This window comes from Nasonia vitripennis, chromosome 4 (genome assembly GCF_009193385.2).
Source record: "Nasonia vitripennis strain AsymCx chromosome 4, Nvit_psr_1.1, whole genome shotgun sequence".
NCBI lineage: Eukaryota > Metazoa > Arthropoda > Insecta > Hymenoptera > Pteromalidae > Nasonia > Nasonia vitripennis.
Window position 1 is genome coordinate 26,698,382 of NC_045760.1, and position 27,520 is coordinate 26,725,901.

At 41.3% G+C, this 27,520-nt stretch overlaps 3 protein-coding genes, 1 long non-coding RNA gene and 1 other non-coding gene across 8 annotated transcripts; 2 read left to right on the forward strand and 3 right to left on the reverse strand.

Annotated features, from left to right (window-relative positions):
• Positions 1 to 3,135: 3,135 nt before the first annotated feature.
• Positions 3,136 to 9,560, forward strand: LOC100123286 (major facilitator superfamily domain-containing protein 6). 2 transcript variants are annotated; one of them, XM_016988432.3, is made up of 10 exons: positions 3,136 to 3,397; positions 3,779 to 4,005; positions 4,896 to 5,065; positions 5,134 to 5,435; positions 5,550 to 5,886; positions 6,009 to 6,199; positions 8,288 to 8,424; positions 8,501 to 8,862; positions 8,939 to 9,091; positions 9,178 to 9,560. In XM_016988432.3, the coding sequence occupies exons 3-10, from the start codon at positions 4,999 to 5,001 to the stop codon at positions 9,249 to 9,251; spliced, it is 1,623 nt and encodes a 540-aa protein (XP_016843921.1). In that variant the 5' UTR covers positions 3,136 to 3,397; positions 3,779 to 4,005; positions 4,896 to 4,998; the 3' UTR covers positions 9,252 to 9,560. The 2 variants fall into 2 exon arrangements, with proteins under 2 accessions (XP_016843921.1, XP_016843922.1); XM_016988433.3 differs by having other exon boundaries at positions 3,792 to 4,005.
• LOC103316719 lies at positions 4,451 to 7,231 on the reverse strand. 3 transcript variants are annotated; one of them, XR_004227679.2, is made up of 8 exons: positions 6,840 to 7,231; positions 6,674 to 6,765; positions 6,507 to 6,589; positions 6,269 to 6,327; positions 6,007 to 6,183; positions 5,532 to 5,912; positions 5,121 to 5,450; positions 4,451 to 4,943 (listed from the first exon to the last, which is right to left on the reverse strand). It is a non-coding gene; the product is annotated as an uncharacterized LOC103316719 (long non-coding RNA). The 3 variants fall into 3 exon arrangements; XR_004344829.1 differs by lacking the exon at positions 6,269 to 6,327 and having other exon boundaries at positions 5,157 to 5,450; XR_004344828.1 differs by lacking the exon at positions 6,269 to 6,327.
• A 3,312-nt stretch (positions 9,561 to 12,872) lies between the features above and the next one.
• On the forward strand, positions 12,873 to 17,329 carry LOC100123277 (F-box/WD repeat-containing protein 4). Its single transcript, XM_001606844.6, has 6 exons — positions 12,873 to 13,877; positions 15,304 to 15,579; positions 15,660 to 15,989; positions 16,075 to 16,203; positions 16,287 to 16,434; positions 16,520 to 17,329. The coding sequence occupies exons 1-6, from the start codon at positions 13,633 to 13,635 to the stop codon at positions 16,685 to 16,687; spliced, it is 1,296 nt and encodes a 431-aa protein (XP_001606894.1). The 5' UTR covers positions 12,873 to 13,632; the 3' UTR covers positions 16,688 to 17,329.
• On the reverse strand, positions 17,187 to 27,202 carry LOC100123267 (iron regulatory protein 1). The gene is made up of 14 exons (XM_031930824.2): positions 27,018 to 27,202; positions 26,448 to 26,540; positions 26,157 to 26,323; positions 25,531 to 25,676; positions 25,060 to 25,453; positions 24,752 to 24,923; positions 24,457 to 24,674; positions 19,872 to 20,031; positions 19,581 to 19,801; positions 19,351 to 19,507; positions 19,036 to 19,271; positions 18,834 to 18,970; positions 18,597 to 18,744; positions 17,187 to 18,523 (listed from the first exon to the last, which is right to left on the reverse strand). Exons 1-14 carry the CDS (start codon positions 27,022 to 27,024, stop codon positions 18,104 to 18,106), a joined length of 2,676 nt encoding a protein of 891 aa, XP_031786684.1. The 5' UTR covers positions 27,025 to 27,202; the 3' UTR covers positions 17,187 to 18,103.
• Positions 23,642 to 23,721, reverse strand: Mir3478 (microRNA mir-3478). The gene has a single exon (NR_039051.1). It is a non-coding gene; the product is annotated as a microRNA mir-3478 (primary transcript).
• Positions 27,203 to 27,520: the final 318 nt, after the last annotated feature.

Below are 27,520 nucleotides of genomic sequence, written 5' to 3' on the forward strand. Positions count from 1 at the left end.
TATAATATTACGCTTACAGACAATTTTTTACATTTTGTTATACTTTTTTACGTATTGTTACATTTGTCATTTCAAAGAAGAGACCCCCATGAAATCCTGGGTCAATGGATTTGTAATAAATTGTAATAAAACGTAACAAAATGTAATAAAATGTAGCAAACTGTAATAAAACGTAAAAAAGGTCCGAAATCCAACAAAAACATACAAAACGGTACGATTTGTTACATTTTCTTATATTTTATTACACTTTATGACATTTTTTATTTCCACTAGGGAAGCAGCGTTACTCGCGCCGCACACTTCTTACACACAGAATGCGAGATCGCTTTTGGCGATGCTGCATTCAATACCACCGGTGGACAAGCGAAGTAACTTTCCTAATCTGTTTTTTCATTAATCAACTATACATATATAGTGATGCGATAAAACGAGCGCATCGTCTGGTAGCTGATTCGCGAAATGCGAGGCGAATCATGTTGATACATAAATCTTTTTATAGACTGAATCGAGAAATGTCGAATATATTTGATTAATATTACGAAGAGAGTCTATACCTTTAGAACTCGAAAGATGCTTCAGAAATAAAGGTGGATATATAATTTCTTCTGAGAATTTTGGATCAGCATACGCAGTTTTTTTTTTTTTTTTGTTATGCACTGAAAAATTACAAGAGAGACGGAGATTATATTTTAGGATTTTCTAATTTTGCCAGCTCAATAAAGATAATACGTGTGCACAATCCTTATGTGCATGATAAACAACATGTCGATAATACGATCATCAGTATGCTCAGTAAGCTTTACGAATTACTGCCAGCTTCCGTTGCTTATCAATAAATGCAATTATATATTTTTAAATTTTTCTTGACATCTTTTTATCGGGGTAAAAAACAACACTAAAAACGAAAAGCTGTGCTTTCGCATAAGGCACGTGTATTTTTGTAGTATTTCTATCTTATTGGCCAGATCAGCAGTTATAGAAAATCGCTCGAAGACATAAACACAATTGTACAATATGGTACTTGTATACACGTTTGGTTATGTAAAATATTATTCAAACAATTTAAGTGCTATCGCAACTGGAAATATTCGAAAAAATATATATCGCACTGTTCAAATGGTGAATATTTTATTAAAAATTCAAAGAAAAAATCTAAACAAAATCATTTTTTATGCCTTTATTAAGCCGGGAAATCCAAGCAGCGGATCTTTTTTATCAACGATCGAGTCGTTTATAAATTTTTTGTACACGTCACATGGCAAAAGTCCTTTTCAGAATCAACAATTCCAAAATGATAGTAGAGATGGTTGTGAGAATCGTCTCCTATTTTCCAAAAATACGGAAGAGCGGATCCACCAGCGTCAATAACTCGTTGAAGATAAGTTTCTACTGAATTGTATATCATTTCGGGCTCCTGCCTATGATTGTAACTATAACCAAAAATTACAACAAGACCTCGATGATTGGGCAAATTTATGACTAGAGTTCAACTTGATTCCAATTGGACTATTCAGTTTTGGCAGTTCGCTTGTAGCAGTTACTTCAAGATCGGCGTTCAACAGCTTGCAAATGATAACGTCATGGTTGAACTCGTTGCAATAGTTAAGGTGTTCCTGAGCAAAAGACACGATAATAGCCAAACCAGGGAAAGTAAATTTATAATAGATAACTGAAATGATTGTCATATAAAATTTTTAATTTTTGAGTATAAAATAACAAAAAAGGGTAAAATTTTGAGTTGATGATCTCTTTCCTTTTCCTACTGATACGATTCATTATACAGCCAAAGTTATAGAGTTTAAAATTTGTATTATTCACTCAAAAACCTCTTTAAAAAAAATTTGGCAATGACTTCACGCAGACCAAATACCACGACGATGTTTCGACTGTATAGTTTTAGAATACCTTTTCTTTTTATTTATCCAACGGTTGTGTTCGTAACCTTTACTTTTAATATATACACTGAAATATTAGAAATAAGCTAAGCTTTTTGGATTGCTTTTGCTTTTTATTCATACAGATTTTTACGAAACTCTCCATGAATTCTTTGATAGTTAATACAGTATCAATACTGTACTGCTCATGATATTTGTCGCTGTGCCAGTACTTCATTTAAATTTGCATTTCACTGAGATGATTAAATCACAGTTAACTGGTTTCAAACTTAAGCCTAATTAAACCTTTAAAAACGCGTTTTTTTTCAAATACAGTAATATAGCCACTTAAGAGTGCTCCACACTTATGCTAGAAGTTCGAATTTTTAGCAGCGCCCCCACGTTACGTCTGAATAACCATTAATAATTTAAACAAACTTAAAGGTTGAAAAGTGGGTGTTAGTGAGTTTCAGCAAGTGTAGTCTGTATCAAGGAATATTACAAAATTAAGTTTATTAGGTAAAAGTTTAAATTCACATTTTATTCCGTCGGACAAATTTTAAGAAGCAGTGGCCATTTTGCTAACTACAATTTTACTTTTTCCGATGAAATAAGCCGTTATTATTTAATTTGTTTTTCAAACATTCCTTAATACTTATTGCGCGTGCTGAAACTCGATTTACGATGATAAAGTTAGTCAATTAATGATAATAAACAAAAAAACGTTTTCTTCGCTAGGTGGCGGGTCACTCAATGTGTGGAGCACTCTTAAAGGTATTCAATAAAGCGCAGGAATGCTGTATAATTTTCCAATTCAAATTGAGTTAATTCATTCATCTCTTTGATCGTACATCACAGCATTAAATCCTGAAACTTCTCGTCGTAAGCAACAGCTACTTCAAAACTTTTCGTCTTCACCTCCATACATGATTTTAACTTCATTCACATCCCATTACATCGTTCAGCGGCAGTGCTTATTGATCATATAGCGATCTTTACAAAAACTCCTTCTTTCAATCGCGCACAAAGCGTCGGCGCATTGTTATTCATCCGTGTCCATGTATAGAATAAACGAGCTTCTAAAAATACTAAGCGCTCGCGGCTGTACCACCGGCACTTTAAAACGTTTCCCATCCCGCTCGGTGACAGCACACGCACACGCGCGCGCGCGCGTACGCTGCACATCGGCAATCCTCGGCAATTTCCGTCCCTCGTCGCCCGCCAAACCACTCGCTCCCCGAGCTTCATCTTTCTCTCTCTTTTTCTACTCTGAATTAATTTTCTCAGCGCACGCCTATGTGTGCGTGCAGCGCCAGACGTATGCGTCTTCTTTTCTCGGTGCTAGGCTGCATTAGGGCGACGCGCGTTTACCTGGCAAGTCGTGCCGTTGGTATACATCGCGGGTAGTGTGTGTGTGTGTTGTACAGTATAAGTGCGGTGCGAAAAAGTTTTTTGGCGAATTTTGCTGGTCGAATTTTCGCTGTTCAGTGCTGCGTGCGCTTCGAAGAGTGTACATAGCTTCGGTGAGTTGCGAGAGGCTTTTTGTCGTGCTATTTTGAGAAAAGATATACTGTTGGATATATAACCTACTACTGTGCTCGTCGTATTAAATACATTCAATGATAATGAATTTTCGAACCGACGACGCACGCGTTCATTTATATTGTATTCATGATGTCAATTGAATTTAAATCTTCTCTCAAAACTCTTCGGTTGTATTATTCACGTATAGTTTGAAAATTAAGTTACACTGCTGCTTTTAAAATTTGTAACGTTTACATAAAGTGATATCTATAATCCATCTTCTTTGAATAATTAAAATTAAATGTAAATTCAACCGAGAGCACATATTAAAATCCCGACCTTCTCTTCGACTAAACCCACACACTAAAAACTTCTTCCAGTCGCTGTTCACAGGCGCAGCGTGTGGCGCATACCACTCTAGCGTGGCACATACTTTCAGCATTAAAAAATTGGCGATGTCGATCTCGGTCGAATCGCGTCGTCAATACTGCGCAGATAAGAGCCATCAGTAGCCGGCGGCGCATCTTTATCATCGGCAATAAAACAGTGTTCGGCCGGTTGTACCGCTGATGGCCATGCTGTCGGCTGAGAACACAGCTGCTTCGAGGTGAGATTTTATTTTCTTCTTTTGCGATTCGGATCGAGAGCACAAAAGATTCGCTCTCTCTCTCTGCGATTTATTGCCAAATGGTATACCTATATTATCGGACTATTATAAACTGACCGTCAGTTATTAAGTAAACTTTACAAACTGCGAGACAATGACAACTTGTTCGGGATAGTAGTTTACTGCGAAACTTGTTTATCTTAAGAAAGCGATCTAAGTGTAATCGACACAGCGCGACGCTGGCTTTCGAATGAGTTGATTGTTTTGCTAACTATAACGTTTTGAAAGTTATCCGCAATACGAATCTAAAGTTTCGTCACTCTGCAAAAGCATAGGATAACTTTTTCTGAAAATAAATACGTTAAAATCTTATCTAATTACTGTGCAGGGTGCAGCGGCACGAATGAATGTTTTTTAAACGATTTAATATCATATTCACTTATAGTTTTCCATCGAATAGCCTTTGACGTGCGCTTTATTAAATAAATACTTTTATCTTATCATAAAATCATACAGAATAGAGAGATAATTCCAAGCTTGAATCCTAATTAATTTACCTCTCGCGAGTTCTAGTATAGAGTAAAAATTTATCCGACGCAAAAATCTCTCGATAAGCATTATCCAAATTTCGATTATTTATAAAATCGCCCATGTAACGAATAAACCATTCAGTACATGATGTATTACTTAATGAACTCGAGTCATTTCAGTGATGCGTTGCGGGCGCTTATCGTTTACACGGAGATTATTTCTGTAAGCACGAGTTTGCACATATCGATACAATGTAAACCTTTTATCTTCCACTTTTGTAATTTATCAATCGTAAAGATACCGCGACCAAATACAGACGCTTTTTACACTCTCAATGTCATGATCTCTTTCTTCTTCAGGTCTAGGCACGATGAGCGAATCGTCACGAGCAGTATCTCGATAGCCGTCTGCAAGCGAAAAAGTTGATAGAAGCTTGGTTGATCAAATTTACGCACGTCAACCATGGGCAAAGTTAAAATCAACCAGCAACAGCTGCCTATCAAGGCGCACTTCTTTTTCTTCATGGCCGGCAAGTATTATAAACTATTCGCGAGATTACTTATTATCCATACTATATAACGCACGATGTGATTCTAGCGATGGGGCCGATACTGCCATACCTGCCGGTCTACGGCAAGCAGCTGGGCGTTTCTCCAGCGGTGATGGGCAGCATAACGGCAGTACTGCCGCTGCTGTTCCTCGTGGCGAAACCGGCTTTCGGCTTCGTCGTCGATCACTTTCGCGCCTGGCGACGGGCCATCTTCGTCGGGCTACTCGCTACGACCAGCGGCTGCTATGTGCTCATGTACTTTTTGCCGTCGTTGCCCGCGCCGGTTCTACCAGACAAGGGAGAGTTCTTCAACGTCTCCTGCTCGGCTATCGAGCGGTGCTCGACGATGGTAATGATCTGCTTTCTGAAATTGATAAAAAGACATTTTTGCGATTAGAATCTGATGACACTCACTCGAAAGAACGAATCGAATTTGAAGTTTTACGTGCGAATTATTATCCAGAGAATCAATGTAACAGATTCATGCGAAGACGACGGCAGGATATCGGACTGCGTGTGGATCTGTCGCGACGCCGGCAACTTCAGCGCGCAAGCCTTCTTCAGGACGAGCCGCGAGGCTAGTTTTGATAAACATTCCTCCTGCTTCGTGAGCGAATCGAACTCGACGTACTGTCTCGAGGATGACGTCTGTCAAATCACCTGCGATGACTCGAAGCACGAGAGCGCCTGTATCTACTGGTCGCTGACCTTCCTGGGATTCGTCCTACTGATGGCCCTTGGAAATATCGGCTTCAACGTGTCGAATTGCATCAGTGACGCTATCTGCTTCGATGTATTGGGTATGATTACTGATATCGATAAAAAGCTGTAATCGTATAAGATGGAAAGTTACAATTTGCAAAACGATTACAAGATGTGTTACATGAACGCAAATTATAGTAAGTTTGAATTTTGATTACAGGCGAAGGCGGTCAAATGAGTTACGGAAGGCAAAGGGTCTGGGGTTCGATCGGTTTTGGAATCACAGCATTTATTGCTGGTTACGCGGTCGATTTGTGGTCCGGGAACGACACCATCAAATCTTACACACCGTCATTCTTGCTAATATCTGCCTTTACGCTCATCGATCTTGTGTGCTGCAGCAAATTGGAGGTAAGATATCTGACGTTATTATCTTGAATCATCAATTTATCGGCAATAAAATTAAAAAAAGAGCGTAACTTTAGACAGTGAGTTTGTTGTGAAAGAACTGTTGACACACAACATTTTTATAGTTGAAACTAAACGAAAATTTTTTTATCGTCAAAACTAAAGCAATCAATAGCTTTCTAGATACATTTATCAGTAATAATTTAATATAAATTATAAATAAGCGATAGGTACAAAACTAAACAATCTCATAGATCTTTAAATAAAGAAACGAAATTCTCGAAAAACAAATTTTTCTCAGAAAAATTACCAAAAAAAACGCGACAATTCTCGTCGCTACGATGATTCTTTTCGGCAAAATCTCTTTCAATGTTCCTCGAACACCCATCCGTCCTGTGAACAAATCAAACGGAATTACTTTTCATTTTACTCGCGTAAGCATCGCTAAAACACACGTAAAAAATATAAACATAGTACCTGTAACTCCAAGTGTATAAAAACACGACGACCGTTCGATCACCAAAGGGCAAGTCGCCCTCAGTGCCAAACGAAGTCAAGCCAAACGCCCTCTGAAAAGAATCGTTTTCATATTATAAGTGTCTTTGTCACAAAATACGCAGGAAAAAATAAATACACGCGTTACCTTCAACGGGTCGAAAGAACACCATCGGTCGGCTGCCGAAGGGCAGGTCGGCCCTCAGCGCCAACGCTCTGCTCGCGCGGACTAAATGTATACTATATAACCAATGCATCTCTGGCGCGCATCCTCGAGCTCGCCACCTTTTTCTTCCCCAGCCAACTCGAAATCTCCTTAACTAGGCTGCCATCCGTCCGCTACATGACTATCGGGCTTGTCGCTATGGCTCACAATGGTCGCTTATTTGGCCCAGCGCTGTATTTACGCTTAACGGCGGCGCTTATACGCCCGCCTCACGGCAATAACAAAATAACTTTTCGCGCGCTATAGATATCCGGTCGCTATATACGTAAACAATAACAAAACACTTATCACGCGCGCGACGCACTGCGCGTCTAAAAATTCTTCTGTCGCTCCGTCAGCCACTGGCGCAGCACGCGGTCCTGCGTCTTCACGCTCAGATGCTTCACAGCCTCCATGAGTATCTTAACGTCGCTGACCATGTCGCGAGTGAAGTCGAGCTCGAACTCTTCCTGTATCGTCTCCAGGGGACGTCGCGGAGCGTCGTCCTCGTCGCCCGCGACGCTTCCCTCGTTCACGAGCAGGCTTACGTCCAGCAGCGGTTCGGTCGCTGCTCGAGTCTTCTTCTCGGGAATCTTCGCCGCGGTGTTGATTTTAGCCTCTTGCAGAGCTTCCGCGGTGTCCTTCATCGCGCTCTCCCTGCGATGCGCCCGGCTGCATCGAGGACAGTCCTCGAGGTCGACGTCGCGCCGGCCGCAGTTGCGACAGAAGAGGGAGATGAGCGGGTTCGTGCAGGTGCGCGACAGGTGACCGCGCTCCCAGCAGCTGAAGCACCGGTGCGGCGGAGGGTCGAACTTCGGGTTCAGTGGCACGAATTCGAGGCCGTCGTACCTGATGCCACGGACTCGCTTCGAGTGCTTGTAGTAGAGCTTGTCTCCGGGAGTCAGCTCGAGCAGAGGCGGCGAATTCGGCTTCGATGGCTCTGCCTTCACGGAGCGCGGAGGATTAAGCGCCCTATAGAGAGTATCGTCCCAATCGCTGTCGAATCCCCACGGGCCACTTCTTTTTGCATACGACATTATTGCGTATAGCACTTAGCGAACACTGCACGAGAATAGGCAACACGAATACACTTATACGCGTAAAAACGATCGGTCAACGTAGCCCGCGGCGGTGGTCAAACACTGAATGCGACGACGTGTGCAGAGCGCTCCGGTCGACAGTGAGAAAAACCAAAGAAAGCATGCGAGTATTTCTTTGTTCTGTTTCGCGCTATTCGCTTCGAAAGCGGGAGCTGTGGGCTGAGAAGGGGGAGGTGTGCCATATATAGAATAAGGATATAGCTTGTTTACATGAAGGGCTACCAGACTAGTGAATTCTTTCAGTAGAGCTATCGAATAAGGAGTCGATGTTTCTAACTTGACTTTTTTCAGCTCCCGGCGCTGTCCGGCTCCGAGAGTATACTCAAGGACGTCACGAAATTGATTCGCGTCAAGCCCATCGCGATTTTCCTCGGCTTCGCCACCATCGCCGGGATCCTGGACAGCTTCATCATATACTTTTTGTTTTGGTGAGACGATGCAGTGTATACTAGTATTTTTGCTCGTGTATGTTCCAAACCCGTCAGTTTTTATCACTCGCCACAGGCACATGGAGGACCTGGCCAAGGACACGGGCTACATGCACGAGATCAAACTGATCGAGGGTCTGACGGTCTTCGCGGAGACGATCGGCGGAGAGGTGATATTCTTCACCTTCTCGGGGAAGATCCTCAAGAAGATCGGCTACGGCTACAGCTTCGTCTTCTGCTTCGCGTGCTACGCCTTGAGGCTGGGCCTCATATCGCTGGCTCCGACGCCGCGCTGGATCGTCTTTGTCGAATTTTTCATGCAGGGCCCGACCTACGCCCTCTGCTACACTACCATCGTAGCTTATGCAAGTGTTGTTGCACCGCCGGGGACCTCGGCTACCGTTCAGGGCATCGTTGCCGGTATGGACGACGGTTTGGGTAAGCGTGAGAGAAGAATACGATCTAACTTTGGAAATGGTCGAGTAAAGTTCTAAAATCGAGCTTTCTCTTACAGGATTTGCAATAGGTAGTCTCGTCGGTGGATTTTTGTACGATTCGTACGGCGGAGCAACGACGCTGAAGGTTTACGCGTCGCTGGCGATTCTCACGGCAGTTGCGTACCTCATTACGCACCTGACTTATCTGAAGCACATTATGCCCGAGACTGGTAATTCACGCAGCCGATATAGTTATGCATATCAAGTAATTTAATTGCGTAACAAAGTTTTTAAATTATATCATTTGCTTTTTCAGACACTCGTAAGAAGGTGGAATGGAAGAGTCCCGAGGAAGCAGCGGAAAAATGTGCCGATGCGAATGAACAATGACTTAAAATTCGTCAGCAAATATTAACCATATCCTGCACCTAGAACTTTTTCAATTGAAAAAGTATCGTGATTGTACTTGTGTCTTTCTAAGAGGATTCATCAAACATATGTGATCATTTTCAGCTAATCAATATTATTCTCTGTATGAAGAGATTGTCATATATATTTTTATAAATGTAATCATCTATTCATAAGCGCCAAACACAATATACCTACAGAGATGAATTTTTTATTTATTGACTAAAGCTCGATATTCATATTTCATTACTGTTTGCAATATACAGTATTAATAAATATTTTTATAAAACACTTTTGAATTATAAATTCATCTTTGCCTCGTTGTTACTCGCTTTTATACGTATACTACCGTATATATGTATACTGCAAAAATAAATCTACGTTCCCGAACGATTTCCTGGAATTTATATTCAATCTGAATCAAACAATACTACGAATAAGATCAGCAATAATTTTTTACTACTTCATTTATTAATTTTAAATTCAAGGTAAAACTTTGCAGAGATTCACTGCGCGCTATATTTTTGCTTGCAGAGCAAATATCATCAATCAAACGGTAAATCCAGTACATCCAGTTTTTACGTCCATGGAAAAACTTACATATGCATATATTTTTATAGTATATTATCCAGAATTAATACTAAGACACTTTACCGAAAGATGCTCATTGCAAAATATATCTAGTATTCCCAAAAATGCGTGATTATGCTAATAGAATAACTTCACCATATGATGACTATTTCAGCTTGTTCTTTGTGTAGCATTAACATCTTGCCTACTATACGTGCCGTTCAAAAAACTAGAACCATGAATATATTGCGATACAGTAATTTGATGGTAAACATGCATCAATGCGATCTGGTGTTTAAGTGACGAAGTATACCTAACTACCTACTTCGATCGGTGTATCAATCGTGTTTATTAGTACTGATTCAAGCATTTTTTTTTCTTCTGAGTATCCTTAAAACCGAGACTTCATATTGTTACAAAACGACAGAGATGCGACGTCAGATAACACCGCTGGTTACTGATTAACGCTTCGGGAAAGTTTAGATACTCTCTAGCGAGTGTCTTTTCAAATTGAATACACAGCAAATAATCATTTCTCTAGTTCTATCGCATCGTCTATTATACGACTAACTGGACCAGAATTTAGTGCAGACTCCTGTACCTTCTTTGCACATAAGCTCAACGAACCCCATAGTCTAGGCGCTGAGCACATTAGCACATTAACAATTAATTTTTTTATAACAAATTACCTGACCACTTTTGGGCATTCCACCCTCGAAATTCGTGTTCAGGAGGCAAAAATACATAGAAAAAACCTTGTTGATCTACTGGCCATTTAAGTATACCCATCTTTAGTGAAAGTTCAGTGCCTCTTTCTCCGAGCTTAAATTCAACATTCTGCGCGCCAATTTCATTTCTAGCTGTCTTTAACAGAACATTAATAAAAACATCTTAGCTAAGAAAATCGTATTGTATAGGATCCTTCCATCCAACGCTGCTTCCATTTGACTCAACAAACGATTTCAAGGCTTCTTGTGGAAAACCAATTGTTATATTATGCTCTTATTCGCTTGGCTATGTCAATAACACAATTTTCAAATGTCCACCCGCGTAAAAATATTATATGAGATCTCATATGAGTTCTCATATGACTGAAATTCGACGTGATTTCAAACCTACATATCCGACAAGTATAAAGTACTTAAAGTTTCTGCATTGAAAAATTCTGCTCCGGCGATGATAATACCGTATAAGATCGACTGCACTGATGTAAATCGGAAAATCTTCAACAAATATGTTACGTGGAATGAGTTTTAATACTACACCTTTCACAACGCGATTCGTTGAAAACTTTACACGATTAATCCGTAACGCAGAAAAGTTCGTTGATTCGCGTCGATTTTCAAATGCCCATCGTAGTATTAATGACCGAAGAAAAGCACAAAAAAGGTAGAACAAGAAGATTAAGTAACCATATTTGTGACATGATTTCTAATGCTACATATCGGACAAATACGTTACTTAAAGCTTCTGTACTGAAAAATTCTGCCCCGATCGAAAGATAACACTGATTGCACTGGTGTAAATCGAAAAATATTGATTAACTCTGAGTGAGATGAGTTTCAAAACTACACATTTCACATCAAGATTAGCTCAAAACTTTACGACAACTACGTTACCCAAAGCTGATGGCGATGATAAAGAAATGCCCTACGATCGACTGCACGACTGCACGACTGTAGATCGATTAATCCGTTACACAGAAAAGGTCGTTGAGACGCGTCGACAAGCGGCAAAACAAGTTCAAAATGTATCCTTATAGAACACCAACGTCACGTTCTCTTCAGCTTGACTATGGTAAGAACCTTACGATTGTCAAATAATGCCCATCGCAGCGATTCGTTACCAAAGAGAAGCATAAAAGAACTAGGGTCAAGTTGAAAATCTTCGGCGAATATTCTCTGCTGGCAATTGTTCGACGTTAACTACGAGTATGCGATTTGATCTATCCTCAACGTGAGCTAGACTCCATATACCCGTCACTAACGACCAAGACACGCTATTCGCCTTGTTAAGCATCCATCAGCGCCACGAAGTACGTGTAAAAGTAAACGGAGTGGTGAAGTTAGGAACCCTGAGTAGGGTTTAAGATACAGCAGCGCCATGAAGCCCGTGTAAAATTAAACGGTGTGGAGAAGTTAGGAACCCTGAGTATAGGTTATCGTTTACAAGGCAAATAACTCGCGTCGGTGCGAAGCTAAGTCCGATCGGATGAAAGTCAGCCGAGAACAATACAGCTCGTTCGGCTTTGGACGAATTTCCACTTCGGCGAAATATTCACTTTATACCCGATGATGAGCGGTGGACTCGAAGACAACTCGGACGAACTGGCCCAGACTAGCTGGACGTGCGAACTGATGCTTCGATCAATCGAGCAGCCTTATTTATAATGTCGCAAACACATCACACCCTGTACCTATATGTATACCACCTTTAAAATGTATATAGTCTTTATAACGTATCGAGAATTGATGCGCGAAGGGAGAGAAGAGTCCAGAAGGGAGCGAACGTTGTTATTCCCGGAATCAGCTGCAGGATGAGCCTCGATACTTTTGTTTTGGCTCTAACGGCTGGATGATGTTATGAACCGCGTGTATTATAACCCCTCGAGTTTTGAAATCTTGTGTTTATGTGCTGTGTCAGGTATGTATACACTTGTATGCGCCGGCGGTTTTAAAAGGCCAATACGTCGACGTCCTTTACGTATATGAACACGTTTACACTGTAGAAACAGGACGTTATAGATCTCTTCTGAGACTTTTGCTGCGATTTTCAAAATTAACGAACAATCCGATGCTTCCCTGTATTCTGAATTTGAATTCTGATAAACAAAACATCGCAATGCATCGTTCGTATACGCGTGTGCATACTATATATAATATTCCTTTAACTTCGAAAAATTGGATTTTAGCGGATTTGCTTCAAAAATATAACTGCACTTTCGAATAAAAGCTGGAATCTGAACGAATAAAATAAGCGTCTCGTACATATGTCTTGATAATTCAAATAAAAATCCAACAACAACAAATTTTGATTTTTAAAAAAAGTCGTTTTATTTCTTATAAACGCACGTATCTGCGTAGCCATAGCATAACAGCACAGTTGCATGGAGACACAGAGACGATAAGCGCTCATAACATGGCTCGAATAACTGTAACGTATATTTACTTCGAAAAATCAGCTGACGCTCTGAAAAAAAAACACCTTATACAAACATAACTCGCTCGCTCCTTTACTATCGTCAGATGCAGTTCATAAATTTATTCAAACATTACCAATTCTATTAATCCAATGCGATAGCAAATTTAAACGAATCTTTTATTTTTCATCCTTTCAAATCTCTAAAAAATTTCAAATTTCCCGCGCGATCGCTCTAGAAAGTTCGAGACACATCCGCTCCGCGGCTAACTTCACTCCACACACGCGAGAAAAGGACGGCGAATATATAACCGGCGCGAGCTCGAGCGCGAGCGAGATGAAAACACCAACACTCCCCCACCTCTCGGCTTCTCCTCTCGCGAATCTCGCGATGATTATTCGGTTGCTCGCGCATCGAAAACGTTCGCCGCAGTGTGTGCGTGTTATCCGAGAGCAAAAAGTGCGCGTGTGCGAGAGTCTCGCGAAAAACCATAACAAACCAGCTCTGTACACTAAAAGTAGTCGTCTACATGAAAGCAACGCCGAGAGGATGACACGGTGAGAGAGAAGACTCGGCCGAGTGATACATGGGGAGGCTGGAGTTAGCAAGAAGACGCGATAATCGTCGTCGTCGCGGTGAGGACCCGGAGGAAGAATGACGAACGCCAGGAGGGAGGAGGTCGAGGAGGACGAGTCCGGCCAAACCCGGCCGCTTCGATTGGACGAGCTGCCGCTTGAAATCTTGCTGCTCATCTTCGACTATTGTCACGCGTTCGACCTGGTCAGGCTCAGCGGCGTCTGTACGCGCTTCTACGACGTCGCCCACGACGAGGTGCTCTGGTACAAGCGCAGCAAGCAGACCCTCGCCACCAACCAGGTTTCCAAGCGGTTTCGCTCGAGGTACGATGCAACTGCGTATATATTTTTTCCTCATTTCGGAGCACACTGGTATCCGTGACCTTGGGAGCGAACTTTGATTTTTTCGTGGCTATATAGATAGAAAGTAGTGTACGAGTATAGAAAGGTTATGTCCACTTGTTCCTTATTACGGCCAACAGCTGTTCGATTCGTGATCGTTGGCTCTACGCGCGTAAAAAAGCCTGTCATGCGGTTGACACTCGCGATTTTAAGAACCATTAGCGGTGTAGCAGACGCTGTTGTAGGGAGGCTCGCTTGATTTTCAAGGTTAAACTTCTGCTATACGTAGCGCTTTACAAAGACGATCAATTTCCACTCGAATCGATGCTCTAGCCATGTATAGTGTATACACGCGCTATGTAAAGTTAGATCAATCACACGCGTCCTATAGACAAACTATCATCGAATGACATACTGCAAATACGCTCGTACTTCGATATCGGAGCAAAAATCTCAAGGTTAATTGCGCCATCTAGCAGACTCTCCGTGATGAGAGTCGTTATGACACAGACGATAAAATTTTCGCTTTCGCGCAATAAAGAGCTAGGAAAGAGAGTTAGGCTTTGCTCCGTTTTTGGCTCGGAGCATGGGTGCTGTAGCATCTGTATTTTTAGATTCGAGAGGTTAGGTCGACAGCTGTTTTGATCGTCTCGCCGGATTGTCGTTCGGAAACTTTGCATTTTATAAGATGGAGAGGGTATTAATTAGCCATCGGCTTATTGAGCTCGTAAACAATGCGAAAACTATCTTAGGGGAAATTTCTGAGTTCAAGGTTGCGACTGTCACCTTTGATCACTGCTTTTAACGCAACGGATTAGAGCATACATTTTATCGCGAACTTTATCTTATGGAGTTCGATTGAAATATAACGAGTATATTTAGGCTTGTTTAGCGCACGATTACGCGCAATTGCGCAATGATTTTATCACCATCGGGTATACTGAAGAGTGTTGTCGTGAGATGAGCTTTTTTTGTCAGCCTATTTTTGTTGTGACGGATGAACAGCTGTTATCCGTTCTTTGCTTATCCCGCCGCTATAATACAGTATAGATAACTAATCGATTATGATATATGTCAAATTTCCAAAGAAAAATTTGAAGAAAAAAATTCGTAATGATATCGATTGAGCTGTATTGATGATATGTATATTTTAATTTGAAGAATGATTATTACGAAACTGCTCAACTTTAGGAATCGGTTCTTCGGATGTTGACAAAACCCACAGATTACCGAGAGAGGTCATCGTTCGCGTTCGCCACTTACTACTTTCACTTCCGCCGATCGATCATCACCTAGCTCTTGATGTTTACATTTTTTTTTTCGATTTCCTAACGCGCGTTTACGATTTTCAAGTAAAATAATTGATGTATTTTACTCTACCACATTAAATTCATCATTACAATTACAGATGCAATCCAGTTCTTGGCCCACGTACAAAATGGCAGATTACACACAATTGGGAGTACGGACGATACCAGAAAAATGTACTGTTCTCTCAAAAAATAAAATTGATGCCCTGGATCCAACTGACGGACAAGGAACTATGGTGGAGTGGTGGAAATCAGATGTTTGGATTCCGCAGAAGTGACCCATTCAATCTGGGCAACAAAATTTTTCATGAGAACACCCGCAGCGATATTTGTAAATTTGTTGTACGAGACGATTATATCATCAGTGGTCACAGGTATGAATTCTTATTGCAAATGCTCAATCTATTAATTAGTTGAAATACAAGACTAACAATTTATTTCTACCGTTTTACAGAGATGGAAGCATAAAGTACTGGATGAAAAATGTATTGTACGGTGGGAATCACTTTTATGGCAGTATTGAAAGAGCGCATTCCAGAGATGTCGATGCAGTAGATGAAACTGGAGATCTAGTTATTTCTGGTTCAGCTGATGGAGTAGTAAAGGCATGGACTTCTCCTAAGAATCAAGATATAATCTCCAATTACATCAATAATTTACCCTTAACTAGTGTAAGAGTCAATGATCGAATCTGGGCATTAGCTGCTGATCCGACTGGTACAAAATTGGCTGTTGGTTCTTCAGGAACTACAGGCCCTCCACTTTATATTTGTAATATTATGGAGTAAGTGTTTACAATCTTGTGTTCCCATTTTCATATATACTGTTGTTGATTCATCTTTTCATTGATCATAACTAATTTTTTTCAGTTTTAATCGTTCTGAAACAATGAACCATCCTTGGAGACAAGGTGCTGGAATTTTAGATATGGTATGGGATAGTCCTCATATTTTACTTACTTGCGGCTATGATACTTGCGTTCGAAAGTGGGATTTAAGGTAATGTAAATAGACAAAGATTTTATTTTATGTTATTTGTTTGAAAACATATTTTTAAATTTTAACATTGAGATCTTTTCCAGAGTGAACAAATGTGTTGGCGTTTGGTCTGACCCCACGGACGCAACTATTTATTGTATATCTTCTGATTATAATTACACTATGGTAACTGGAACCCAATTCAATTGTAAAGCTGTACTATGGGATCAACGTAGGCCGCAATACGTTCAGGTAACTTTGTCCACTGAGTTGATCCTGTCTTCGATGGAATGTGATAAAATGTGCACACAGTTACATTATATTTTATATTTTTCAGCTTTACTTTATGAACCTCCGGCGGATGTCTAGCCCGATTTATAGCGTTTCATTTGACAGTAGTCATCTTTATGGAGCCACCGATCAGAACGTGATCGAAGTGAAGTTTTCAGGTCAACCAAATGTAAAGAAAAATTATCGCGAAATCATGAAATACGATGCGGTTTAATTATTGTAATTATAAATATAGCGGAATTTAGATTTCCGAAATTGAATAATGAATTTGAACGATGACGTTAAATAAGCTAATAGTTTTCATTGATTATTGATATGAAATTAACATAATCACTTAGTGAAAGCCTTATTAGCTTAATCGTTGAATCTTTCGGATAATGTAAAGGATAGATTAATTCATATTGAAAGATCAGTATTCTCTAGGGGATTTTTATTTGTGTATTTTTGATATTTCTGATAAGCAATGAACATTCACAATGGAATTTTAGCTTTGAATTCGCCAAGCTTGTATTGCACGTATCCTCAATATCACCAAATAAGCCTCATTGCTAATATCCCTATTTGTTAGTGTATCGATTGTGAATTGTCAAATAAAGAACACAAAAAAATTAACTTAATTTTTTTTCTTCTTTATGGTCGACTGCTGCTTATAAGAAATACTCAACGATGAACGTACAGGTGATAGCTGAATATGTACAAAGAAGTAAGAGATGTATATTCAAAAAAGATTTCGTTAACAATTTATTGTGTACAGTATTCTAAGATACATATGCAAAGACAAGTGATCAGGATGTACATTTATTTGTATAAAATATCCCTTTTTCGGTAAAATATAAAAATATGAATCAATAACTCATCAACAATCTTGGAATGCCAATATCATTAAAAAAGCCAGCGAGTCATAACAAAAAAAGGTTTACATTCACTAGAGTCTTTTTGAGTCTTATAATTTTCGAGTTACCATTTGTTCCTTGAGCTCGGAGACTTTTTAGTTAATATCTCTCTTGATTGTTAATATCACCAAAATTGAACCAAAGCTTAAGACCTACTCTTAAATCCATTTTCTTTGCCTCGTAGTAGATAAAACAATTCATGTATGTTGCTCTCTACTGAAAAAAAATTTATAATCATATTTGTATGCCGTAGGATTAAATTCGTCACGTTAAGCATTACGTGTATTGCATATAACTCTTATTGTTACAAATAACTTATGTATTGTTTTATTAGATCAATTTTAAATACATTCTTATTAAAAAAATAACATCAAACGTTACACGTTTTTCAAGTAATTGTTCTTTCAACTCTTTTTGGGGAATGGTGCGTTGTATATACAATGATTGAAGAATTGAATGAATATTCAAAGCACACATTTCACTACCAAAACCAAAGTTCCATATTACACGCTAAATAATTATTCAAATAGCATAACAACAAAATAATAAAAAGGTTCAAACCGTTAGACTTGTTCTCATAATTCATATAACTGCGCTCATACCTGTACATCTTCAAACGCTGCATAAAAATCCATACCCTTACAAGAATTTCTAAAAAATGAAAGATACCCAATCTTACAAAAGCTTTCCCTTTAAGGCTGTTATTACATTTTCATCACGAAAACTGTGAGGCCTGCTTAAATCATGCTGCGAATCATGTAGTTAAGAATGCCACCGTGCTTGTAGTACGTGAGATCGACCTCAGTGTCGAACCTGACGATGACCTCGAAGTCATGTCCCTTATCGGTTTTAACGCGGATCTTTTGTCCAGGCTGAATGTCCTGGGGAATGTCGATGTCGAAAGTCTCGTAGCCGGTGAGTCCGAGACTTTCGGTTGACTGGCCGGGCAGATATTGCAACGGCACGATACCCATGCCTACGAGATTTGAGCGATGGATGCGTTCATAGGACTCGGCGATGACAGCGCGAATGCCTAGGAGGAAAGGTCCTTTGGCGGCCCAATCACGGGACGAACCCGAGCCGTACTCCTTGCCCACCAAAGCAATCAACGCCGTGCCGTCGTTTATGTACTTCTCCGCGGCGTCGTACACGTCCATCTGCGTAAAGAAAACGTTGTCATTACTCTCGTAAAACTTTACTTTTACGCGCTACTATCTAAGCTCAACAAACCTCTTCGTTTGTCGGAATGTAAATCGTACGAGGTCCAGCCTTGCCAATGAATTTGTTGAGTAATCGAATGTTTGCGAAAGTTCCTCGAACCATCACGGCGTCGTTTCCACGTCGCGAGCCGTAGGAGTTAAAGTCTTTGGGATTCAACCTAAAATTCACAGTCGATCGTTAAACAAACGTAAAAATATTTTTCAGCTCATTCGTTAATATTCCAATCAATCAAAACGTTCAGCCTACCCTCTCTTGGACAAGTATCTAGCCGCGGCAGAGTTGCGGGCTATGCTGCCGGCGGGACTGATGTGGTCGGTGGTGACCGAATCTCCGAGGTTGAGAAGCACTCGGGCGCCTTTGATGGGCTTGGCGACAGGCAATTCCTGCAAAACACGTTCGATAAGGATCTCGCACGAAGAAACAATTTCGACAATCTCGCTAAACCTACCCTCTGGAGGTCCTCGAAGTACGGAGGGTTCTTGATGTAGGTCGAGTTGACATCCCACGGGTAGAGCTTGCCGCTCGGCGCCGCGAGATTAGCCCAGCTGTTGCTGCCTCTCTCGATCTTGGAGTAGACCTCCTTGAACATCGCAGGGATGACGTACTGCTGCTCGACGGCCTGGATCTCGGAGCGGGAAGGCCAGATGTCGCGCAGGAAGACTTCCTTGCCGTCGGCTCTGCGACCTGCAAAAATCGTTGTTATAAAAAAGCCATTCAACGATCAAATTTTCATTTACGCGCGATTCGCTATCGAGATCCTTACCGAGTGGCTCGGTCTCGAAGTCGATGTCGACGGTTCCGGCGATCGCGTAGGCGATGACCAGGAGCGGCGACGCCAAGTAGTTGGCGCGGGTGTTCGGGTGAATCCTGCCCTCGAAGTTACGGTTGCCGGAGAGCACCCCGCAGCACACCAGCTCGTTCTAAACGAAAAAACAGCGTTACACCCCGCTCTCTTTTTTTACACAGAAAAATCAAGCGCAAAAGTCGTCGAACCTTCTCTATAGCCTCGACCATGGAGTCGGGCAGAGGTCCGCTGTTACCGATGCAGGTCATGCAGCCATAGCCGACGGTGTCGAAACCGAGCTGGATAAGAGCCGGGACGACGCCGCTCTCCTTCAGGTAGTAGGTAACTACACCCGAACCCGGTGACAGGGACGTCTTGATGTAAGGCGCGACCGTCAGGCCCGCCGCCACGGCCTTCTTCGCCAGGAGTCCTGGAAAGCGTTTTTTGCGTTAACATATCGAAAAATCACAATAACAGCGTGCATTTTCGCGTTCGCATACCTGCGCCGAGCATAACGCTGGGGTTGCTAGTATTGGTGCAGCTGGTGATGGCGGCGATGACGACGGAGCCATGGCGGAGCTTGTAATCCTTACCCTCGAACTGGAAGACGCCCTCGGTCTTCACCTTCTCTCCGCTTAAGCCGTAACCTTTGAAGCCTACCTGAAAACCGAAGGGACAGAGTTTTAGTAATTACGCCGTACAAACGCGCGGCTGCGAATTATGAGCTTCGGGACGGATATACAGCCCTCTCCCCTACGGGGGGTCCGGGTTTAACAGCCGCAGTTGTGCCGTTTATGGCTAAAGCGCGCGTCGCCGAATTTTCCACTGCGTAGTCGCAGCTGATATTATAATATGCGTTTCCCGGAATCGGGAATAACAATCGTTGTATTTTCGATGCAAAAATTCGCCGATGCAGAGGTGTACACCTGCCGAGTAGCGCATTGCGCTCGTCTTATTCCACGTATGTACGTATTTTGTAATGCATCGACGTGTGTCCGGTGAGCAGCGAGCTTTTGTCTTTTTTTTTTTTTTCTTCTTTCTTTCAGCGGTGTGAGCGACCTCGGCCGCATCTCGAGTTTCCGAATCATTCGGAGCATTGCAATACTGTGTACGTTATATTATATTGTGCAGAGAACTTTGGCGGCGATTCGCTGACGAGGTAGGTCCGTGAACCCGAGCTACTTTCGAATTATGTACGTCGCTGGACTACAACCGGTAATTCGAACAAAATGAATTTTTCTGTACGATCGAGATGTATATTAAGCTGGAACCGCCACTTTCACTGAATCAAAAAAAAAATATTCTACAATTTGTTGCTAATTTGTTATGCATCAAGAATTGATTTGGTTAGTTTTCTAGAAACGAAGGTTGTTCTAGCTTAAATAGTAAGCTAGCATCAACACATAGCTGTGACATTTGAAGTTATAGAACTTTTTTAACGATTCAAACGGCATAATTTGTTGCTAATTGGTGACTGAAAAGGATAAGCTAGGTCCCGTTCTCCGAATTCGAACACAAGGCCCGAAACTTAAAAAATTATACAATATGAATTTGTTTCTAACTTGTTGCTAATGTTTTACATCCTAAACGATTTTGTTGCTCCGTCCTTTGCCGAGAAACGAAGATTGAGCTAGCTTAAAAACAGAAAAAAGCAACTGTGATGGTGCTAGCTTAATAATTAAGGTAGTTCACTCGGTGAAAAGAGCAGTTTTAGAATTGGCAATTTTTTAATACTCTATCTTATTAAAATAGTAATGTAAGAGCAAGAATATTAAAAAATTATATAGAAAAAAGAACAGAAACAATTTCAAGCATAACTTACTCTGATGTTAATTGTGAAGAAAAAAACATTAATAATTACTCTTATTTTTTTTATTTTTTGTCCGATTTTAACGAAACAAGGCTCATTTTGTTCGATGAGAAATTTCACGTGGAGTAACAAAACATTAAAAAAAATCAAACTGATGCTTTTTTCTTTAATTAATAGAGCAATTAATGCAATTTATGTAATTGTTTCATAAAACATGGTTCTTATTCTCTATCATATCATTATTATATATTCTTGCTCTTACATTACTAATCTAATAAAACCGTATTTAAAAATTCTGAGTTCTAAAACTACTTATATGACCGAGTGAGCTACCTCGGAAACGGCTAGAGCAACAAAATTGATTCTTGTGTAACAAATCAGCAACAAATTGTAGAATAATAGACATACAAGAGAGAGAGAGAGAGAGAGAGAGAGAGAGAGAGAGAGAGAGAGAGAGAGAAAGCAGTGCAAACATTCTGCTGAGCCGCGAACCTTCGCAGTACACACGGACGGCAATGTAAGCGCAAACCTCCTTCATTGTTTCACTCCCGAAATTCGGTGTTTGTCGCAGCTGTCGCGTACACGCCGTATACCTGAGTCGTCGCAGGCCTCGAGATTTTACAAGGGAACATCATAAATTTAAATAGCCGGCAATCGTATTAGAGTCTAATTCTCGAGTTTTCTCCCCTGCCTCGTACGACCGCTGTAAATTGCTCACGTGCCAAAGAAGCGACGCCGAAATCGCGCGATTGCCAAGTCGAACGCCGCCGAGTATATAACAAAATCTGACTGGCTGTGCAAAATTCAAATAGGATACGCGTCAGCGACTCTCGCGGATGTTCACCTTTCGTCGCGAGGAAAGGAAGGAAAATATTTCGTACGACGAAATCGCATTCCTGAGTATAATACAGACGCAGATCGTTAAGGGCTAATTTCGAAAAGCGATCGCCCGAGCCGATAAGCCGACTTTCGCCCCGAAAATCCTTCTCCGGGCGATTCGCGCTAATGACGAGATGACGCGGCCGAGGATCGTTAGGCGCAAACGTGCACCGCGTCTGTACGATGACAAGTTTCGGTCCGCGTAAATATTTTGGAACCGAATTGTTATGCCTATCTCCGCGCGAGAATTTGAACATTTACAACGGCGATAGAGCAGCTAACGCAGAGTTTGCTGGAAAAACTGTTTCAGCTAAACAAAGCGCTGCAGGACGATGCGGAAACTGTAGCGCGATGAGTGTCTCTGACGTCAGAGTTGATGCACCTAAGCATCAGGCGGATCTGATATGACATTATTGCAAACGAGCGAATGATTAGTATAGTTATCAAAGCTGGTGATCGAGTCTAGACTCGCTCGAAAAATCAAAGTCGACGAACTGCGTCCTCGCAGCCGAATCCTCGGCGTCAGCAACATACGATACACACACACACACACATCGTCGCTCGCTCGGTTTCATCACTCGCTCGACGTGACACATAGTTCGAGCTTTGAAAAATTTCATATTTAAAAACGATTCTATAATCGCTCTGAAAAAAATTCCACGACGCTCGATTAGAAATGAAAGACGCACACGAGCCAATAACTCCCAACAGCGGAAGTGTAACAGTTATATAGATCTAATTATTTTCCAAAGCTTTCGGAGCCGCGGGAAAGCGGATAGCGGTGTTTTATCGTCGCGCGGCTGAAAATCGATCGCGATCCCCGGCATTGTTCTCGCCTATCCGTGTGTGTCACCGCTTCTTCCTAACGAGCTCGAATTTGATTTTCTTCTCGAGCTTTTTGCGACATGTACAAAAATAACAACAAATCGCTCGTTTTTTCTCGAATTTTCGCGAAAAATCGCACAGAAACTTCCCTCGGAGGAGCCCGCATATTCGAGCCGGCAATAACGCTTAGCCGATCGGTGGGGGAGGCAAGAAGCTCTCGCAGAGTCCACGGCGGGGTTGCTTGGGCCGGTCAAGTGGGGAGAGGCTTCCGCGTCACGAGCCACAGGTATAAATGGGCCCCGTCAGCCGAGCTGGACGTCAGTCGTGTGATTCGCTCGTTTCTGGGTGCACTTCAAGTGTGCCGTGGATTTTCCCGATTTTTCCACAGGAGAGGGACGCTTCCTCGCTTGGCGACGCTCTGCACAGGTGCGCGGCTATACAGTGTTGTGAGGTGCGCCAAGCTCGTGCCAGTAGGTATTTTTTCTTCGACAAGCTCTCGTTCGCGAGGAATTTTTCTCTACTTTTGTATAAAGTCGGTTCGTTGAAGTGTCGCGTTACATCGGCGGCGTTGGAGAAATTCTTTGTATAATAGAAGCGATTTTCCGCCGACTCAGCTGTACACGCGTGTCTCGATGTCTCTCGCCGCATGCGCTGTGAAGCTTTGATTGTATTGTTAAAGCTCGACGATTTATTGTTGTAATTATCTGTAAATATCGTTAATTGTAAGTATAAGGTAGGAGAAAAAAGAAGACGAGAAGGCTGCTGTCGGGTGGAATCCCGCTTGGTTAGGAAATTATAAATACCTCACCGGGTAGGATTCATCCAATATCAGCCTCTGTTCAACGATTTCTCATCGATCATCTCTCGACTAACAAGCGACATTTTAACTTGACTAATCATCTCTAGGTTAAGGGCGAAGTATCGGTCTAGTGACACGTTGATGCTCGAATTCGTGACTAGATCGAAATACTCGTCCTTGGCTTCGAGAACCAACATCGAAGTTAAACTATACATCACGGAAGATTTTGAGGAGCCTATCCTGGACGAATCTGCAGCTATTTTGTCTCATATATTTTTCTTTGGTGATCTATCTGGACGATGAATTTCATAACTCATAAAGCTAGATCAGCAAAGGAAAATGTATGCGGACCAGTTATCGAGGGACTTCGCATCGTTTACTTCAGGATATACTCGTATACGTTCTTTCGGCAGGGTATTCGCAATCTGGAGGTAGAATTTTGAGTAACTATTGATGTGGTGTGTGAAATTTTATCCTCATATCACAGCAGTAGTTACCTAGGATTCTACCGTACAAAAATCATCAAGACCTCCGAATTCGAATTATTCACTTGGAGATGCAAAGGAAAAGCTGTCAAGTTGCACGAGTACCACGTGAGATAAACGTGATCCTGTCTGGCGATAAATTTTATACGTCACTGGGTTATGTTTGTCCCATATAAGTACTTTTTCCACAACTAACTTGACAGCGCATATCCAAAAGCAGATTTTTTTCTTAAACTATGGTTGCACGTAAGTTCAAAAGTAATCGTTACTGAATTTTATGCACTTACTTTGTTAGTAAGACAAGCGTTGAAATCTTTCTTCATGTCAACAACAGAGACGCGATCGTGCGGTCTCTTGGGTCCACTGACACTGGAAACGACGGTTGCCAGATCTAGAGAGACGACTTCAGAAAAAATAGGGTCTTGACTCGCATCATCGTAATTTCGGATCATACGCACTGACTTAAGATATTTTTCGATCCTTTCTATGTGTTCCTCAGATCGACCTAAAAATTTGAATCATTTACAAATTTCAATTTTTTTTTTAAATTAAATTCAACTTGCGGGTTGATGAAAATTTTACTTGTTTGGCGAAGATAGTGTAAACTCTGCTGGTCTACAGGGAAAAAGCCAACTGTTGCTCCGTACTCGGGACACATGTTGGAGATAGTAGCTCGGTCGGCAATGCTCAGTTGAGAAACGCCAGGGCCGAAGAATTCAACAAATTTTCCAACAACACCCAGTTGCCGCAGATTCTTTAAAATAAAATCATTTTTTTTTTTTTAATCATACGTGAAACGCAAAATTTTACAATTTGTTAAACGCTTGTAAGAATGTATTTTCGAATGTAAATCGTATACTTGCTTCAAGCAAATCGAAACAGTTATTTACCTTTGTGATGGTGAGCACGAGATCAGTTGACGTGACGTACTGATTTAATTCTCCCTCCAATTTATAACCAACGACTTTGGGGATAAGCATAGATATAGCTTGTCCAAGCATAACAGCTTCGGCTTCAATACCGCCGACTCCCCAGCCAAGGACACCAAGACCGTTGATCATAGTAGTGTGAGAGTCTGTTCCCACTACGCTGTCAGGGAACAAGTAGTCATTCATGTCGAAGACCACTCTGGCCAAATACTCCAGATTGACCTGATGAACTATACCACTACCAGGTGGTACAATCAACATGTTTTCAAATGCTTTGGCACCCCATTTCAAAAACATGAATCTCTCCCTGTTTCTCACAAACTCCAATTCCTCATTCTTTTTTCCAGCATCTTCGCTGTAAATTTATGCTGATTAGAATTCAAATGTCGGAGTACATTTGAAAATTTGTTTAAGTTCTTGTAATTTCAATACCTTCTAGTGAAGTCTACTTGAACCGAATGGTCTATGACTAGATCAGATGGACACACAGGGTTAATTTTGTCCGGATCTCCATTGAGCCTTTTAACAGCATCTCTCATTGCAGCAAAATCAACGACTGCGGGAACTCCAGTAAAATCCTAAGTAAGAAAAAAAAATAGTTCAAGTATGTGTTTACCTCTTATTACAAAACAAATTACAGAAACTTAATTATGTAATACTGCCCCCAATGCTCTCTTAAGCATGGAAATCAGTAAGTGTTATTTGCGTAATTAAATCGCCTGATATAATGATACCAATAATAAACGTCATTATCTGTTTTTCCATTTAAACAAGTTAGATTACTTAGTGCATATTCCATTAGTTTTGTTATCTCACTGATTCATAAACAAATAAGATATATCAATAATAATTTATCATAAAATGATTGCTGTCTTTGTTTTATTTTTTCCGGTCTGTATCAGGCACTCAAAAGATAAAGACAGACAAGAATGTCAGTTTTATTTGTATCACACGAATTCTGTGAATTCCCCTCAATAAAAAACTAAACTATCCGTCTGGATTATCAAACTTGAACTCTTGATTACGATGCTTTGAAATTATGAATATTTCAGTTTTACCTGAAGGATTACTCTGGCAGGCTTAAATGCCACTTCCACTCCATCCTCCACTGCCTGGTTCTTTTCCCAGTCCAAGATCTTCTCGACATCCTTACTTTTGACTTGGAATTCATCACAGTTCCTAACAGCACTTTCAAGCAGTACTCTTATAGAAAACGGCAATCTATCTGTAAATAACAGTTGTAAACAGATTTATTATGCGTACACCTGATGATGTAACACGCTTGAGAATGTTCGCAATAAAAAAAATTGTTTTTATTGCAATCAATCAAATCAGCTTATAAAGCGTACCATATTTTTCTCCAAAGGCAGTGACATCATAAAACTTCTTTGACTTTCCTGCGACATCGATGGACTTGAGCAGATTCTTGAAAGGGTTCTCCGCTGAAAAATAAAAAGTACTCGTAGAATGCTCAGCACCGGACACACCTCCAGCTCGACGTCGGCAACATTTTTACGTAAACGCGCTCTGTATAAATTAACGGAAAAATCTGCATCCCAAAATACGAGCCTCGAGAGAAACTGCTAAATCATCGCAACGAATGCATAGTCTGCACCTACTTCGGGAAAAATTGAAATTACTCTTTTTCTCAAAGACACGCACACTCTGTTTGCTCATTACTCTTTATCGTATGTTTTTCTCTCTCGATGACAATCGCGATCGAACGAGTCGCTTATGAGAGCATAGCTCGGCCGCCTAAAAAGCCGTAAAATCACAGAATAACCAAGCGAATTTCGCGTCAGGCGCTAGCGGAGAGACCGAGTCACCGCTGGAAAATTCGACGGGCCCCGTGAAAAGCGGTTTTCACCGAAAAATCGCGAAAATAACGCGGAGAGGTCAAATCCGCAGTGTACACTTACCAGCCATGATTGTCACTGTGGGAGTCACGTCGTCCACTTTTTCGCGTAAACACGCGAATCGTATACCTATATACGCATAAAACCGACTGGCGAATGGGGCGAGGAGCGAGCGCCGACTGAGCTGCGGCCTGCGAGCGCGGGATTGAGGTTATAGCCGCTACTCGAGCGCCTCTGCGTCTTTCGGAACTGCGATGACCACGCAAACACTTTCCGCGGCGAAAAAATAAGAGGAGATTGAAAGGAGACGAGACGGGAGTCGATGAACAGTTAATCGTATGCTAATTGTATGCGAATCGGATGTTTTGGTTACGAGGACGCGTATTTTTGTAGGTTTTAGAGGTGATGGGATTGTTTTGAAGATGGACGTGTGCCGTGATGAATTTTTATTGTCGAAAAATACGAGAGAGTTGCTTCCACGCTTATATGCAAGGGAGGAGTTTTAAGCTTATTTCTGATGGATTTGCAAAGTGAAACGCAACGAATTTGAAATTGGCGCCAGTAAT